The sequence below is a fragment of the Penaeus chinensis genome, chromosome 13, assembly GCF_019202785.1.
Source record: "Penaeus chinensis breed Huanghai No. 1 chromosome 13, ASM1920278v2, whole genome shotgun sequence".
In the NCBI taxonomy this organism is placed as follows: domain Eukaryota; kingdom Metazoa; phylum Arthropoda; class Malacostraca; order Decapoda; family Penaeidae; genus Penaeus; species Penaeus chinensis.
The window spans coordinates 22,604,941-22,619,940 of record NC_061831.1 but is presented as its reverse complement, the minus strand read 5'-3'; the positions used below and the strand labels follow the sequence as shown (position 1 = coordinate 22,619,940).

The following is a 15,000-nucleotide window of genomic DNA, read 5'->3' as shown; positions in this document are numbered from 1 at the left end:
TATTATTATTATTTTCCTTCTATCACTATTCAGATCACAAGGAGAATGGAAGAGACAGCGATCATCACAGTATTTTATTATCATTATCGAGACTGTGGATTATTTTGATATTATTATTGCTTTTGTGTTCCTTTTTAATGATGATGAGGATGATGATGATGATAATAGTAACAATAATGGTAATGATAATGATAATGATATAATGATAATAATAGTAATATTAATAATAATAATTATAATGATAATAATAATAATAATAATAATAATAATAATAATAATAATAATAATAATAATAATAATAATAATAATAATAATAATAATAATAATAATAGCAATATCAATAATAATGATAATAATAATAATAATAGTAAGAAGAAGAAGAAGAAGAATGGTAATAAAAACACAGTAATGATAATAATAATAATAATAATAATAATGATAATAATATTGTTATTATAATTGTTATTGTTGTTGTTCTTTTTGTTATTATTAGCATTATTGTAATAATAATAATGATAACAATAGTAATAATAATAATAATAATAGTTATATTATTATTATTGTTGTTATTATTATTATTCTATTATTATTATTATTTTTGTATTATTATTATTATTATTGTCATTATTAATATTATTATTATTATTATTATTATTATTATTATTATCATTAATATTATTATATATGAATTAACGCAAGCAGACTCTATAAAAGATTAACATTTATACATAACTAATTATCTATATAATTACTGATTCATTTTTATGGCATTTAGCCTTTTGTTAATCAATTCACAGGAGATATAGAATAATTATAATCTCATCCATAATCTATACATTTCTCTTCTTTATTCTCTTCAAAGTTATTAAAAATGAATGATATAACTGAAATTGAATTAGACAGATTAATTGATTTGATATTACACATAGTATTAAATGTAAATGTTGTTCTTTTCCTCCAAGAAAAGGTAATCAATAGTGTTATTATCGTTATTATGTTGTGCCATTTTCATTATCATGGTTGTCGTTGTTATTTTTATCATCATTGTTATTGTTGTTTTTGTTGTTATCTATTATTATCACTAACAATAATAATGATAGTAATAATAATATTAATAATGATAATGATAATGTTAATAATAATAATGATAATAATGATAATGATAATAATAATAATAATAATAATAATAATAATAATAATAATAATAATAATGATAATAATAATAATGGTAATAATAATAATAATAATATCAATAACAGTAATAATAATAATAATACCATTAATGATTATAAGAAGAAGAAGAAGAACAGTAATATTATCATTATTGTTATTATAATAATAACAATAATAATAATAATAATTATTATTATTATTATTATTATTATTATTATTATTATTATTATTATTATTATTATTATTGTTATTGTTATTGTTATTATTATAATTATTATTATTATTATTATTATTATTATTATTATTATTATTATCATTATTATCATCATCATTATTACCATTATCATTATTATTATTATTATTATTATTATTATCATCATCATCATTATTACCATTATCATTATTATTATTATTATTATTATTATTATTATTATTACTACTTATTATTATTGATTTTCATCATTATCATCATTATTTCTCTAAACTAATGTCATTATTATTCCTACTACATATTAACGGCATTCGTACTAATGTTTATTATTATTATTACTTTTATTATTTTCACAATTATCACCATATTCAATATTATTCTTTTTATTTTCCCTTTTCCATCTTCACAACAACAGATAACACTATTATTTTCATCATTATTCATGATCATCATGATAATAATAACTACAACTTTATCACCATCTTCATCATTATTATTTCTAACTTTTATTATCATTATTATTTCAGTAACAACAATCTAATTAACGCTAATGATTAGTTATTACCAGAATTATGTCATCAAATTAATGGTACTGTCAGTTTCACTGTCACTCTTTCACAGTAATTAGGAAATTATTAATGCTAACGTGGACAACATTTTTTTTTTTCTTTTTTCTTTTTTTTTTGCTATTAGTATTAACACTATCTTCATTAATATCAATAGTTTCGTGGTTGTTATCAATTGAATATTATTGTTCTCTCCCGGAGACTACATGATTATCATAAATTTCGAGCGACACAAAAGGCATGAATTATTCAATTAGTGTATAATTTAGGTTCTAGCCCTGTGGATTTGTCTTTGTTTGTTTGTTTGTTTCTTTGTTTATGATATATTTATATTAGTTTTATGTTCCCATTTGTTTGAATATTATCAGTCGATAATGATTTGATAATGACATGCAGTCAGACGGACTGAATGTTGCAATTTCCACGGAGTTGAATTGGAATATATATATATGTGTGTATGTATGCATATCATTATATATATAATTTATATCAGGTGTAAAAGTGCTAAGAGGGAAGAGCAGGGAGATGTATTTATAAATGGATTATGAAAAAAAAGATTAAAATATATATAATATAGATACAATGCAAAGAAAAAAAAAATCGTTTACTCAGAGAACAGAGTGTATTTTCCTGTTCCTCTCTTCCTTTCTTTATTCAAATCTATTATTTTTTTCCCTGTCAAACCTCTTGTACGAATTCAAAATGAGACAAAGGTGTTAAATCTCTCAAACAGATTTCTTTGGCGAAGCATTGAACCGGTACATCAGCAACATTGTATGAGGAAAAAAAAAAAAAAAAAAAAAAAAAAAAAAACGGTATACAAAAAAAAGAGAAAAAAGTTCAAACCTTATCCGAGCTATTTTTATACGAGATCACAAAAAAAAAAAAAAAAATTCCCTTACTCACGCTACTTTTTATTGTTCTGCCTCTCCATAAAAATACAATTAATTATTTTATAGACTGTTCTGGACAGTGATGATATCTGTTACACACTGAACAGCTTTATGCAAATGAGATGTGGAATTGTAATTTTTGTCCTGTAGGAGGATTAGCTGGTAATTGATTTAATATGGGAAATATTCAATTGTTTTAAATGTGGCGACTCTCTGCGCTCTGGATAAGCACTAAGAGTATTATATGACTTCCTTTAATGTTTGTAGTTTATAACTTTATTCATAATAGGTCTGATAGTAATGCTACGGCTTTGGAATTGCTACAACTGCTACTTTTATTTCTGGAATACAATAAAGAATTTCTAATTCTCGGTCACTTTAGGAAAATCAAAAAGGGAGCATTGTCCCCCGTTTCTGAATTATTATCATTACTACTATTATTATCACAACTACTACTGTGAATTAGTCTATTTCTTTATCATTATATTCCCATGTATCTATTTCTTTAATTTACCATATTATCCCCGCGTATTTATTCACTTATTTATTTATCTCTTTACCATTTTTTCCCACGTACTTTATTCCCACTTATTTTATTCTTTTTTTGTTTATGCCCCCGTATTTCTTTATCATTTAATTCCCACGTATTGCATATTGCCAAAGCAACGGAGAATATAAATCATGAGAGTAATACAATATCAGGGAAGGACGTCAGTGGTTGGTGTATTTTGGCCATCCTATCTTGCTCCTTTTTATTTATTCTAATTTGGCAAGTCAAAGTAACTGCTTTTTAATCCACCAGATCAAAAGATTTATGAAGTGTTTTGCGTTATATTGTTTATGTAAATGCAGAGAGGGAGGAAACCACATATTTTAAATAACTTTGCGGACATGAGTTTTATTTTTTTTGTCTTTTTTGATGATATTGTTGCATATATTAGGTGGGTTATATTGCAAGGCTGATCTTCTAGAGAAAAAAAATATATAATTATATATAGACAGAAATATAACACATATCCATATATATCATATAGTAGATGTGCATGCATGTATGGATGTGCATGCAAAATATATCCGCACAGGAATATTTCAAAGAAATGACAGAATACGAGCAAAACATTTATTTTTCTTACACAGAATATTATCAATATCATTATCATTACCTTTTTTTCAAAAGATCATTATGATTTTCTTTTTTTCTTTTTAAGACCAAAAATCAATATCAATCCATCGATCTATCCACCTACATACCCACCACCTTAAAAAACCACACACAACCATACGTACTTCGAAAACACATCTACTGACGAAGAGCTGTAACGAGACCCGCACATTCGGTAACCAGCGCCGGGCGAAAGGGAAAGGGGCAAAGAGTCTGCAGTGTTTGTGAAGGAGAGGCAGCAGTAGTCCGACGAGCGCCGAGGGACCCGCTCTGGTGCTGGCTACTTCACCGTGTTTGCTGGACACACCGGCCAAATGGAGGCTAATTCATCACCGTCGTTTTTTTGTGCGCCGTCCCGTTGCCTATTTGACCGCTCTGTTGTTTAAGCTTTGCGGAGATATTCTTGATGAAACGATGGATGAAGGGAGAAAAAAGGGTTTCATGGGAGGTTTGTGCGTTTTTTTATATTTATGTGTGTAATTGTGTTTTGTTGGGTGTTTTAGCTGGTACTTTATGTGTATGTGTGTGCGCGTATATGTATGTATCACAAACACGCAGATGTATAGACTCACGCAGATTATTAACGGTCTGGAGGTATTCAGATAAGGGAGAGGAAATGCAAATACATTTGAAAATAATCTGTGAGTTCCCTGGTAGCGAACAGCGCGGGGCGTTCAGTGTATTGCACAGTACACACGAAATATATATTACACAATATTATTATAGAACATGTAAATAGTAATGATAACAAAAACAAACACTTATATCTTTTAAAAGAAAAAAATACACAAGAAACGCCTCGAAAAAAACAACAAAAAACAAAGAAATAACGCTACATGAGAAAAAAGCAGAATTAAAAAAAAAAAAGAAAAAAACTTGCCTTTGGTGTTTAACTTTCCCCATATCGCGATGGCTGAGGGAAAGATCTATCCAATTTCTCCTTGTAGTAGCGTCTTGCTCATCTATGCAAGGTTGAAATGCAACGTGTGCAGTTACCCCCTCAGTCCTCAGTCTTGATCGATCTGGACAGAGGCCGCCGCTAAGCTCCTTTCCCGTTTATTTGAGTCCAAACTTCTTTCTTTAGTGTTTACGTTTCATGGGTAACTAATCTATATTTAGTTTGCGCGAATGGAGTGTGGACATGAGGGACCCGCACAGGTCGTGTTTTTATATCTTGGTGAGGGGTCAGCGTCGTGTACTGGCCGGGCAACACGCGGAAAAGTGGCGAATATCGACAAGGCAATGAACGAATTATTTAGATCAACATTAAAAACAAAATGTGGAAAATCCTCCAACTCTTGTCACCGCGGGTCGCTCCCCTCACCCTACCCTCACTCATTCACCTGAGGTCCCCTTCTCTCTCTCTCTCTCTCTCTCTCTCTCTCTCTCTCTCTCTCTCTCTCTCTCTCTCTATCTATCTATCTATCTATCTCTCTCTCTCTCTTTTTCTCTCCCTCTCTCTTGCTCTCGTTCATTTTCCTTCTCTCTTTTTCACTCCTTCTCTCTCACTCTTCTATTTCGCTTAACTTCTATCTCCTCTCTCTCTCTCTCTCTCTCTCTCTCTCTCTCTCTCTCTCTCTCTCTCTCTCTCTCTCTCTCTCTCTCTCTCTCTCTCTCTCTCTCTCTCTCACTCTCTCTCTTTCTCTCTCCCGCAACTCTCTCTCTATCACTCTCCCCTCTTGTTCGGGCTTACCCTATCCCTCTCTATCATTCATCTCGCCCCTTTTACATTAATTCCTTCCATCCCCTAACATTAATGCTTTCCTTCCCACTAACATTAATCCCTTCCATTACTCTAACATTTATCCTTGTTCACATAGCTTCTACGGATGTAATCGTTTTTCCGTTCTCATTCTCTTGACTAATTTCTCTATGCATCCCTCTCGTTCGTCTGTCTCTCTCTCTCTCTCTCTCTCTCTCTCTCTCTCTCTCTCTCTCTCTCTCTCTCTCTCTCTCTCTCTCTCTCTCTCTCTCTCTCTCTCTCTCTCTCTCGTCTTCTTCTCTTCCCCGTCAAAGAGCAAGCGTCAGAAAAAATTCGTTCGACGTGCAAACTGTCCTTGTTCGGCGACCGGACGCAGGTACTTCACAAGCAGATGGCTTTTTTACTGTTAGCGGCGATGTATGTGCGTGGGCGTCTGTCGGTCGGCTTGTCTGTTTCCGTGGCCGTTTTGTTGGTCATTTGGTTTGGTGTTTATCTTTTAATAAGTTCGGGCTTATAATGGATGGAATGAATGTTTGTTTTTGTACTTTACATACACGTGAACGTCTATATTGCTTATGAATAAATGCATTAATACTTATGTTTATATATATATATATATATATATATATGTGTGTGTGTGTGTGTGTGTGTGTGTGTGTGTGTGTGTGTGTGTGTGTGTGTGTATGTATGTATGTATGCATGCATGCATGCATGCATGCATGCATGCACATGCACACACACACACACACACACACACACACACACACACACACACACACACACACACACACACACACACACACACACACACACACATATACATATACAAGTGTATGTGTATATGTGTGTGTGTATATATATGTATATATATATATACATATATATATATTTATGTGTGTGTTTGTGTGTGTGTGTGTGTGTATAAACAAATAAGGACTTAAAGATATCATTACTATATGTTCACCTCATTTTATCCTTCCTTTTCCTTCATTTACTCGTGTTACCGATTGGGTAATCAATTCAAATACGAGGTAAATGCATTCGCCGCTTTCGTTTGTGAGGACAATAACAAAGTTTTCGATTCGCACGCTTACATTTCCACCTTTCAATTCGCTTCGTGGCTAACGCAGGACAGAAAAGGTGTTGCTCCTTCGCTTGACCAGGGCGTGGGGTGCACGCGGCGCCGCCCCAGAGCCCCTTCTCCTGCGGGTTCCAGAGCCTCCGTCTTGCCCTCCTCACCTGCCTGGCCCACTTTCCCGGCCTCAGTAATGTGGCGTCCCCGCCCCCGACCCCACGCTCGCCTCCTTGTCCAAAGAGAGAGCTTAGGTGCCTTCCCTCTATCATTTTCCCATAGACGATCACTCAGAGACAGTCACGCCTCGGTTTCCTTCCTTCCTCTCACCGCCCCTCTCGTGGTCCCCTTATGATTTACACTGCCCCACTAACTGAAAAGAAGATTCCTGGTGGACCTCCTTAGCTCTCCTAGTCGTCGTCGTCGTCCTCCTCCTCCTCCTCCTCCTCCTCCTCCTCCTCCTCCTCCTCCTCCTCCGTCTTCTCGTGGTCCTGGCGGCTCCTCCCAGCTTCTCTCTCTCTCGTGACTAAAGGCCGATAGCCTCAAACGCGGGCCCAGCTCGGTCCCCGTGGTGGAGTGCAGGCCCGTCCGCCACCGCTGCCTCGCGCGACCCTTCGTCGGACCCTCTTTTACTTGGTTATTAACTTTACGAGTGGCTCCATCGGGGGCGAAAGTGAGTCGGGGTCGGAGTTCAGCTTCCGAGGCATCCTGTCGGCGACCTGACGTGTGCGTAGGCGTCCAAGGAGGAGCGTGAAGACGACGAAGAAAGCGTGTAGACGTGAGGAGCGCTGGAGACGGTAGTCAGTGAGCGTCCTCGAGCCGCGCCACAACGTCGATGGCCCCTCTGAGTTCCACACCGCCCACGGTAGGCTTCCTACACACCTTCACCGCCCACACACCAAACCCACCCCTCCTTCCCTGACCCCAACGCCCACGCCCTTGACCCTTGGCCATCCACATTCTTATTTTTAATGAAATGCATCCGTTCTCTTGTCCGCTGCATTGTTCCACTTACTGCATTGCAGTGCATTTGGAGTGTTTTTAAGAAGAAAAATGCATAATAAAATGCATCATTTATCGATCACACCTGAATCTAAAATTCTGTCCTCTTTATCGCATATTCTCGCATATGATGGTTATTTGGAAATGCAAGTCGCTTGGAAAATATTCCGTGAATCGTCCGCATGCAAGCACATCGGCGACCCAAGTTTGCCGTGAATGCACGAGGTCACATACGCAGTTCCTGTGAGGTCTATTTTGGTTGTCGTTCTTGACCGAGTGTGCACAAATTCTTCAAAGACTCCTCTTGAAATGATATGATACCGTTTACTTTGATGTGAGAGGTCTCTTCGCTTTTTTTAATCTTGATTATTGGAGAGAAGTCGGCGGGATGCGTGTGCGCATAGAGTGCATACTGTGCATTCTACGATCCACGACTTCTTATCCGTGACAACTTTTTCCGCAACCCTCTGTTAATGTGTTCTCGGACCTAGATGCAATAATTGTGGGCTTCATTACATGTATTTTAAAAAGTTATAGTGAGTTAAATGGTTGTTATTCTCGGATTGCAGTTCGAATGCCTCGCAACATCTTTCTTAAGATTTTCTTAAGAAAACAATTATCTCTTCTACAAACTTTACTTACAGTGACTACCACCATTACTTACCTCACTAAAAACCAAACAGTAAAGATATTGATCAGCTTGGCTTCGAGTTCTTACGAGAAATATCGGCATTAATACGTTAATATTGCATTAGCATAAGGCAATGTTGACGAGCGAGATTCGGGGAGCGGGCGCCAGAGGGCAGCACTGAACGGTGGTTTGGGCGGAACTTTACGCGTTAAAAATCAATCCCCCCCACAAGCAGGGGCGAGGGGGCGGGATCACACATCAAATATTAGTCACATGGGCGCGATAATGCCGTAATTATCTTGTAAATGTAGACGCATTTCTTCTCCCACGCGGATTATTACCGCAATTTCTCTCTGACCAGTTTGTGTGTACTACTCCCCTCCCTCCGACCCTGCTACGGCCGTAAGATCGTACGCCAGTCACTCGTAGTAAATAAAAGAAAAAGGTCGGGAGAGATGTCCCCGGCGGCATGTAGTAACTCGACCGGGTAGGGATAAAGGTGGCGGCCATTGGGGGAGGGAGAGAGGCGTAGGTCGGCGGCCGCAGGTCTCGGCCGGGAGAGCGGCCAAAGGGACGGCCGGGGAGGTACAGGCCGCCGGGGACCTCTTGCCAGGGAGAGGAATGTATTGGCTGTTTATTTCTGCTGTCGGGAAATGTGTAGACAGTATTTGCTGTATATATATGTTTTTACGGATATATATATTTATATATATATATATATATTTATATATATATATTTATATATACATATATATATATATTTGTACATATGTACACAATGTTATATATATATATATATACACATATATTTATATACATATATATAGATATATAATTTTTATAGATATATTTATGCATATATATATATATACCTTATAACTGAATAAAAGAAACAAGGTTTCGTACATAAATGCATTTATACATCATGTAATGTAATTTTTCATTCAAAGGTAAAGATTTTAAATTCATACATACATATATATATATATATATATATATATATATATATATACATATATATACACATACATACGTACATATATATATATATGTATATATATGCATATATATATATACATATATATACATGCATACATATATATATATATATATATATATATACATATGCATATATGTATATGTATATATATGTGTGTGTGTGTGTGTGTGTGTGTGTGTGTGTATACATATATATGTGTGTGTGTGTATATATATATATATATATACTTATATATATAGTTCGTTTTTAATGGAAAATTGCAAGATTACTCGGAAATAAAGGAAAGTCAATATTGATATTCAATTATGACAATAAGGCCTCTCTCTTACACACATAATTATGTACTTCAGAAAGTTTGTAAAACGTAGTAATTTTTCTTGGAGCGTAATGAAAAGTCAAGACTTGCATATTATAATGCAGCTGGCATGAATTATTCCCACGCTGGCCTGTCTATGTTCTTTATTCATACGTACTTACTCAAGGCTGGCGGACCTCAGCCAAAAGCCGGGCTGAATTTTATTTTGGAAAATGTGAAAAGCAGCCACGGGTGCATCGTCGAACTTTAGTTGTTGTTGTTGTTGTTATTTCCCTTGCCCCTTAATACAGATAAACCATTCGTTGCTGTGTAGAGCGCTCGCCTACACTGAACCTGCACAGGCTGAATGCTGAGTGGGTTACCTACCGGCTATATAACCCGTATTAAAATATGTTTTATGTCCGAGTGTTGTTTCTCGCTCCCGAGTACACACGTTGAGGGTTGTATAATACATGACTCGCCTGAGGCAACTTAAATGTAGTAATAGTAGTAGTAGTAGTAGTAGTAGTGGGAGTAATAGTAAGAACATGGATGATAATGAGAATAAGGATAATAATGAAAAAAGCGGTGTCACTTTTTCATTCATGGATTTTGTCAAGGAATGGCTGATAACGCTCAGAGAAAGTTATTTTACAATGGTAATACGAGTATATATATCATTTATTTTTTTCATGATGTAAGTGAACCAAATGATGCAAATATGTAAATCAGTCATGGAGTTTGGCTTCTCTTTGTCATTACCACCGTCACTATCTCCCATATTTATGGTTTTCTTTATTTCCCCTTCTTCCTCCTCCTCTTCTACAGTACTTCTTCTTCTTCGTCTGTCTTCCTCCCTATTACTTCCACTCATTCATCATTTTTCCTGACTATTATTTTTCTTCTCCACCTCCTTCTTCTTCAATTTCCTCTTATCTCCCCTTTTCTCAATCTCCATTCGCCCACAGAAGACAAAACAGTATAACCTGACTGTGGCATGATAATACACCCGAGTTCCCACGAAGGAAAAAAGCAACATTTATCCCTAAATTCCGTTACCTCCCCACCCCCATTTCTATCCCTACTCCCACCCCCCCCCCCCTCTCTCAAAAAACTCTAACTTGCAACAACTTCGCCACACCCCATTGATCTTGCATATTGACCAGAACAGACTATGGCTGAATTAATAGCGTTGCCTTGCACATTGCCGCCTGCGAGAGCCAACGGGAGTTTTAAAATATCAAACAATTTAAACTTTTACAAATTCCCGCCAGATAGCGAGTAAATTTTAACAAGATTTCGAGCGGTGGAAAAAAAAACTTTGGTCCTTGGACTGCGTTTTCTATAAAGTAAAATGAATGTATTGACTGTGTTCTGTATTTGTGTTTTTCTATGTTTTTTTTTTTTCTGTGATTTATTTATTATAATTATTGTTGGAGTTTTTTTTCTCAGATTACATGTTGATCTGAGATTTGATGATTATGATAGACGGTAACAGGAATTGTTATTATCATTTTTATTATTATTATCATTATTATTATTTTCATCATTATTATTGTTATTATTATTATTATTATTATTATCTTTATCTTTACTATTAGTGTTATTGTTATTTTTATCATTGTTATCAATATCATTGCCGTTATTATTATTAACATTATTATCAATATTGTTATTGTTGTTATTATCATTATTATTGTCATTATCATTATCATTATCGTTATTATTATCATTATTATCATTATTATTATTTTTGCTGTTATCAGCATTATAGTAGATCATCATTATCATTATTTCTATTATTATTACTCCTATTATCATCATCATCATTATCATCATTATCATTAACATTATCAGTTATCATTATATTCATAAATTGTAGCGGTAGTAGCAGTTTCATAGTTTTTATGAATATCATCCGTTAGTTTGAAATTAATAAATAATAATAATCTTACATGAAACAAAGGATACGACAGAATCAATAGCAATTAAAAGAAAAAATAAACAAAAGAAAATGCATGAATATATGATGGGAAAAACTATGTTTGGGAAGAGAGGTTGGAGTCGTAAAGGGCAAATATTTAACAAAGGTTCGAATCCTGTTTCGATCTGCATTCCATGGCGTTTTCGAACCGCCAATATGTCATCCTGCTTCGCTGTAGTGTTTCGGTGTGTCAACAATTCGCACAGTCCCGGGTTCTTTACTTTCTCTAATCGCACCCCCCATCCTTTAACCCTTCCCTCTCGTCACATCCCACTTTTCTATTCATCCTGTGTTTAAACATATTCATGTATCCTCTATGTTATGTGCAGTGACTGATAGGTACTCACTCCATTATGGTGCAAAAGCGCTTGCCTCTCTCTCTCATTTCGGGAGGGAAAAAGAAGGCTTATTCACGTTTTGGCATTTGCATTCATTTCCTCGGATATTCTGTGATATTGGGCCTTTATTCCCACGTTTTTTCCCCTCTCCTTTGGCTAACCCTCTTGCGTTCATATATTTTCTGGATGTTTTTTTCCCCCAAACCGCCCCATGCACCGTTTTTTTTTTTTCCCCTGGTAAAGTTATTCGGCACTCGACCCACGGAATAACTGCTTGGCTGACCCACAAGTATGTATAGACCGTAAAAATACAAGCTGTGAGTGTCTCTTTATCTTCAGTCGTTTTCTCATTCTCTTTTCCTTCCCTTTTTCCGTTCCTCTCTTACATTCTCTTTCATTCTCTCTCTCTCTCTCTCTCTCTCTCTCTATATATATATATATATATATATATATATATATGTATGTATATATATATATATATATATGTCTATCTATCTCTATCTCTCTCTTTCTTTCTCTCTGTGTGTGTTTCTCTCCCCCCCCCCCTCTCTGTACATATATATATATATCTTTCTCTCTCTCTCTTTCATCTTGGTTCTCTCAGTTCATCGAGCATCAAGTATCGCAGTTCCATAGCCCCTTCAATCAATACAAAAGACGTATGAAACAGTTTCATATTCATCCGCATCATCTCCCCTTCCCTCCTCCCCACCCCCTCCCCCACCCAGCCGCCTCGAAAAACATATCGGGGAAAAAGGGAAGGAGAAAAAAGAGGACGAACTGGGGGGGAAGAAAGAAAGAACGAAAAGAACGAACGAAAGAAAGAAGGGAGGCCAGGGTTCTAAAAGGTGACCGTCGGGCAGCGAGCGCGGGCGTCCGAGCGGGCCCGTCCGTCACACCGAGCCCTTCGAAGCCTCGGGCAAAACATGGCAACCCACCCCCTTCTCCCTTCCCCTTCTCCCTCGCTACACTCTCCTCTCCCTCTCCTTTCCCCCTTCTCCCTCTCGACACCCTCCTCCCACCCCTTCCTCTTCCCCACCTCTGCACCCTCCTCCCCTTTCTCCTTTCCCCTTCCTCCCTCTCTGCACCCCTTCCTCCCTACAACCCCCCTGCCCCTCCACCCTCCCTACATCCCCCTCCCCCCTGCTCCCGTCCAGCGCCCCCGTTATCTCGAACATCGTAAAGTCAGAGCTGGCCCATCATTACTCGTAACTCCCAAACTTCTTTAATCAAGCTTCATGTATGCAAACTTCTTCCTTCGGCGATGCTCGTTCATCATGCTTTAAGGACTATTATTAAAGATGTTTTATGCATTACACGAGTCTACATTGTTACAAATAATAGTCTTGCTCTAGAAATCCATTCCTGTGCCATTGTCAGTTACTCTTGTTTCCCAAAGGCAGCGACGGCGAGAGCGGGCGAGATTGCGTGTACCTGCGCCTGAATCGCTACCTTGTCTCTCTCTATCTCCTCGCTTTCGTTCTTTCTGCGTTATCTTGCGTATTTTATTCTTAAAAGAAAGTACAAGAACATTGCAATATGCATTTCTTCTCATTAGGTCCTCTTCCCTCTTTACTCTTTATCATCCCCTGCTCCCCTCTCACCCTTCCTCCTCCTCCTCCTCCTCCTCCTTCTTCTCCCCTCACCCAGCGCTTTCCCCCCGGTATCGTGCTCAATAAGCCATCTGTGAGATACTCTCTTTTAATTGCGTGATTACCGTTATTGATATGTGCGGCCTAGGCTTCCAGACGGATGGAGCAGAGGGAGGGAGGGCGAGGAGGAGGAGGAGGAGGAGCACGAGGAGCACGAGGAAGACGAGGTGTCGGTAGAGGAGGAGGAGGAGGAGGAGGAGGAGGCGGAGGACGGGAAGGTAGCAGAGAGGGAGGAGGAGGAGCAGGAGGGGAGAGCGGGAGAGGGAGGAAGATAAGGACTCCCATAGAACTTTAAGGAGAGCAAGGTCGTGGCGTACGGCGTGTGTTGACACCTGGTGACTCATGTGCAGCGCTTAAGGCCGGAGGATTAGGGAGGTCTTCTCCTGTTGAGAGGTGGTTGAGTTTTGTTGGTGGCTTGAGATCTCTCTATATATCTCTCTATCTGTCTGCCTGTCTGTCTATCTATCTATCTATCTATATTTCTTTCAGCCTCACTTCAAATATCCCTCTCTTATTCTCTCTCCCCCTCTCTCTCTACCTCTCTCTCTCTCTCTCTCTCTCTCTCTCTCTCTCTCTCTCTCTCTCTCTCTCTCTCTCTCTCTCTCTCTCTCTCTCTCTCTCTCTCTCTCTCTCTCTCTCTCTCGCTCTCTCTCTCTCTCTCTCTCCTTCTCCAACTGCAAAAGTCTCGCTGTATATCCAAGGTTTTTTATCCAGCCTATACCCGCGGTGACGGGTTCAGGCAGGACGCGCGGCTGAATGATACCGTGACCGTCTCTTCTCGCCCTGGGATGAGACAAGTTCTAAGTCGTCTCTTCTTTGCTATTGTTGCACACGTTGATTGTAGCCCGAAGGCGCCGCTGCATTATTGTTGAAATCGTGACTCTTTTGAAAAGCTCGGAAAACGTTAAAAGACGATTAGAGCGGTGACGAAAATTTTAGGGGGTTCAAGAACAAGATCTGTGGCGAATTTTCGGAATCTGTTTGGCTCTACTTGTCTAGGTGACCGTACGTTTCATATCACTGAATTTCCTCCCGTTGTTATCAACTTTTATCTCTCTTCCCTCATTTTCGTAAATCACGGGTCCTTTTCGAGGATGAGCCTGTCTCCCCGCCCTCTCTCCTGTACCCAATGAAGAATGTACTGTCTCCCTCCCCCACATACTCGCTGCCAAACCATCACGGACAGATTACCATAATCTTATTACTGTAACTGTAAGCTCTATCCCGGCTGTCATTCCGTCTTGCTAAGGAGGTTTTTTGCTCAGGTCGCCGACTTGAAACTGACATACTTTGGGGAGGATATTGCCGAGGTATTTGCA

At 37.6% G+C, this 15,000-nt stretch overlaps 1 protein-coding gene across 9 annotated transcripts in view; it reads left to right on the top strand.

The window, feature by feature from the left end:
* LOC125031373 (zinc finger protein 629-like) overlaps positions 1–15,000 on the top strand; it is a 364,001-nt gene that overhangs the window by 166,698 nt on the left and 182,303 nt on the right. The window contains exon 1 of one of the 9 annotated variants that reach the window (XM_047622084.1): positions 7,305–7,644. The exons of 7 other annotated variants lie outside the window; for them this stretch is intronic. In XM_047622084.1, the coding sequence (XP_047478040.1) occupies positions 7,615–7,644 (30 nt within the window). In that variant the 5' untranslated portion in view covers positions 7,305–7,614. Of the gene's footprint in view, positions 1–7,304; positions 7,645–15,000 lie in introns of those variants that run through there. One more of the 9 variants, XM_047622081.1, reaches the window with a different exon arrangement.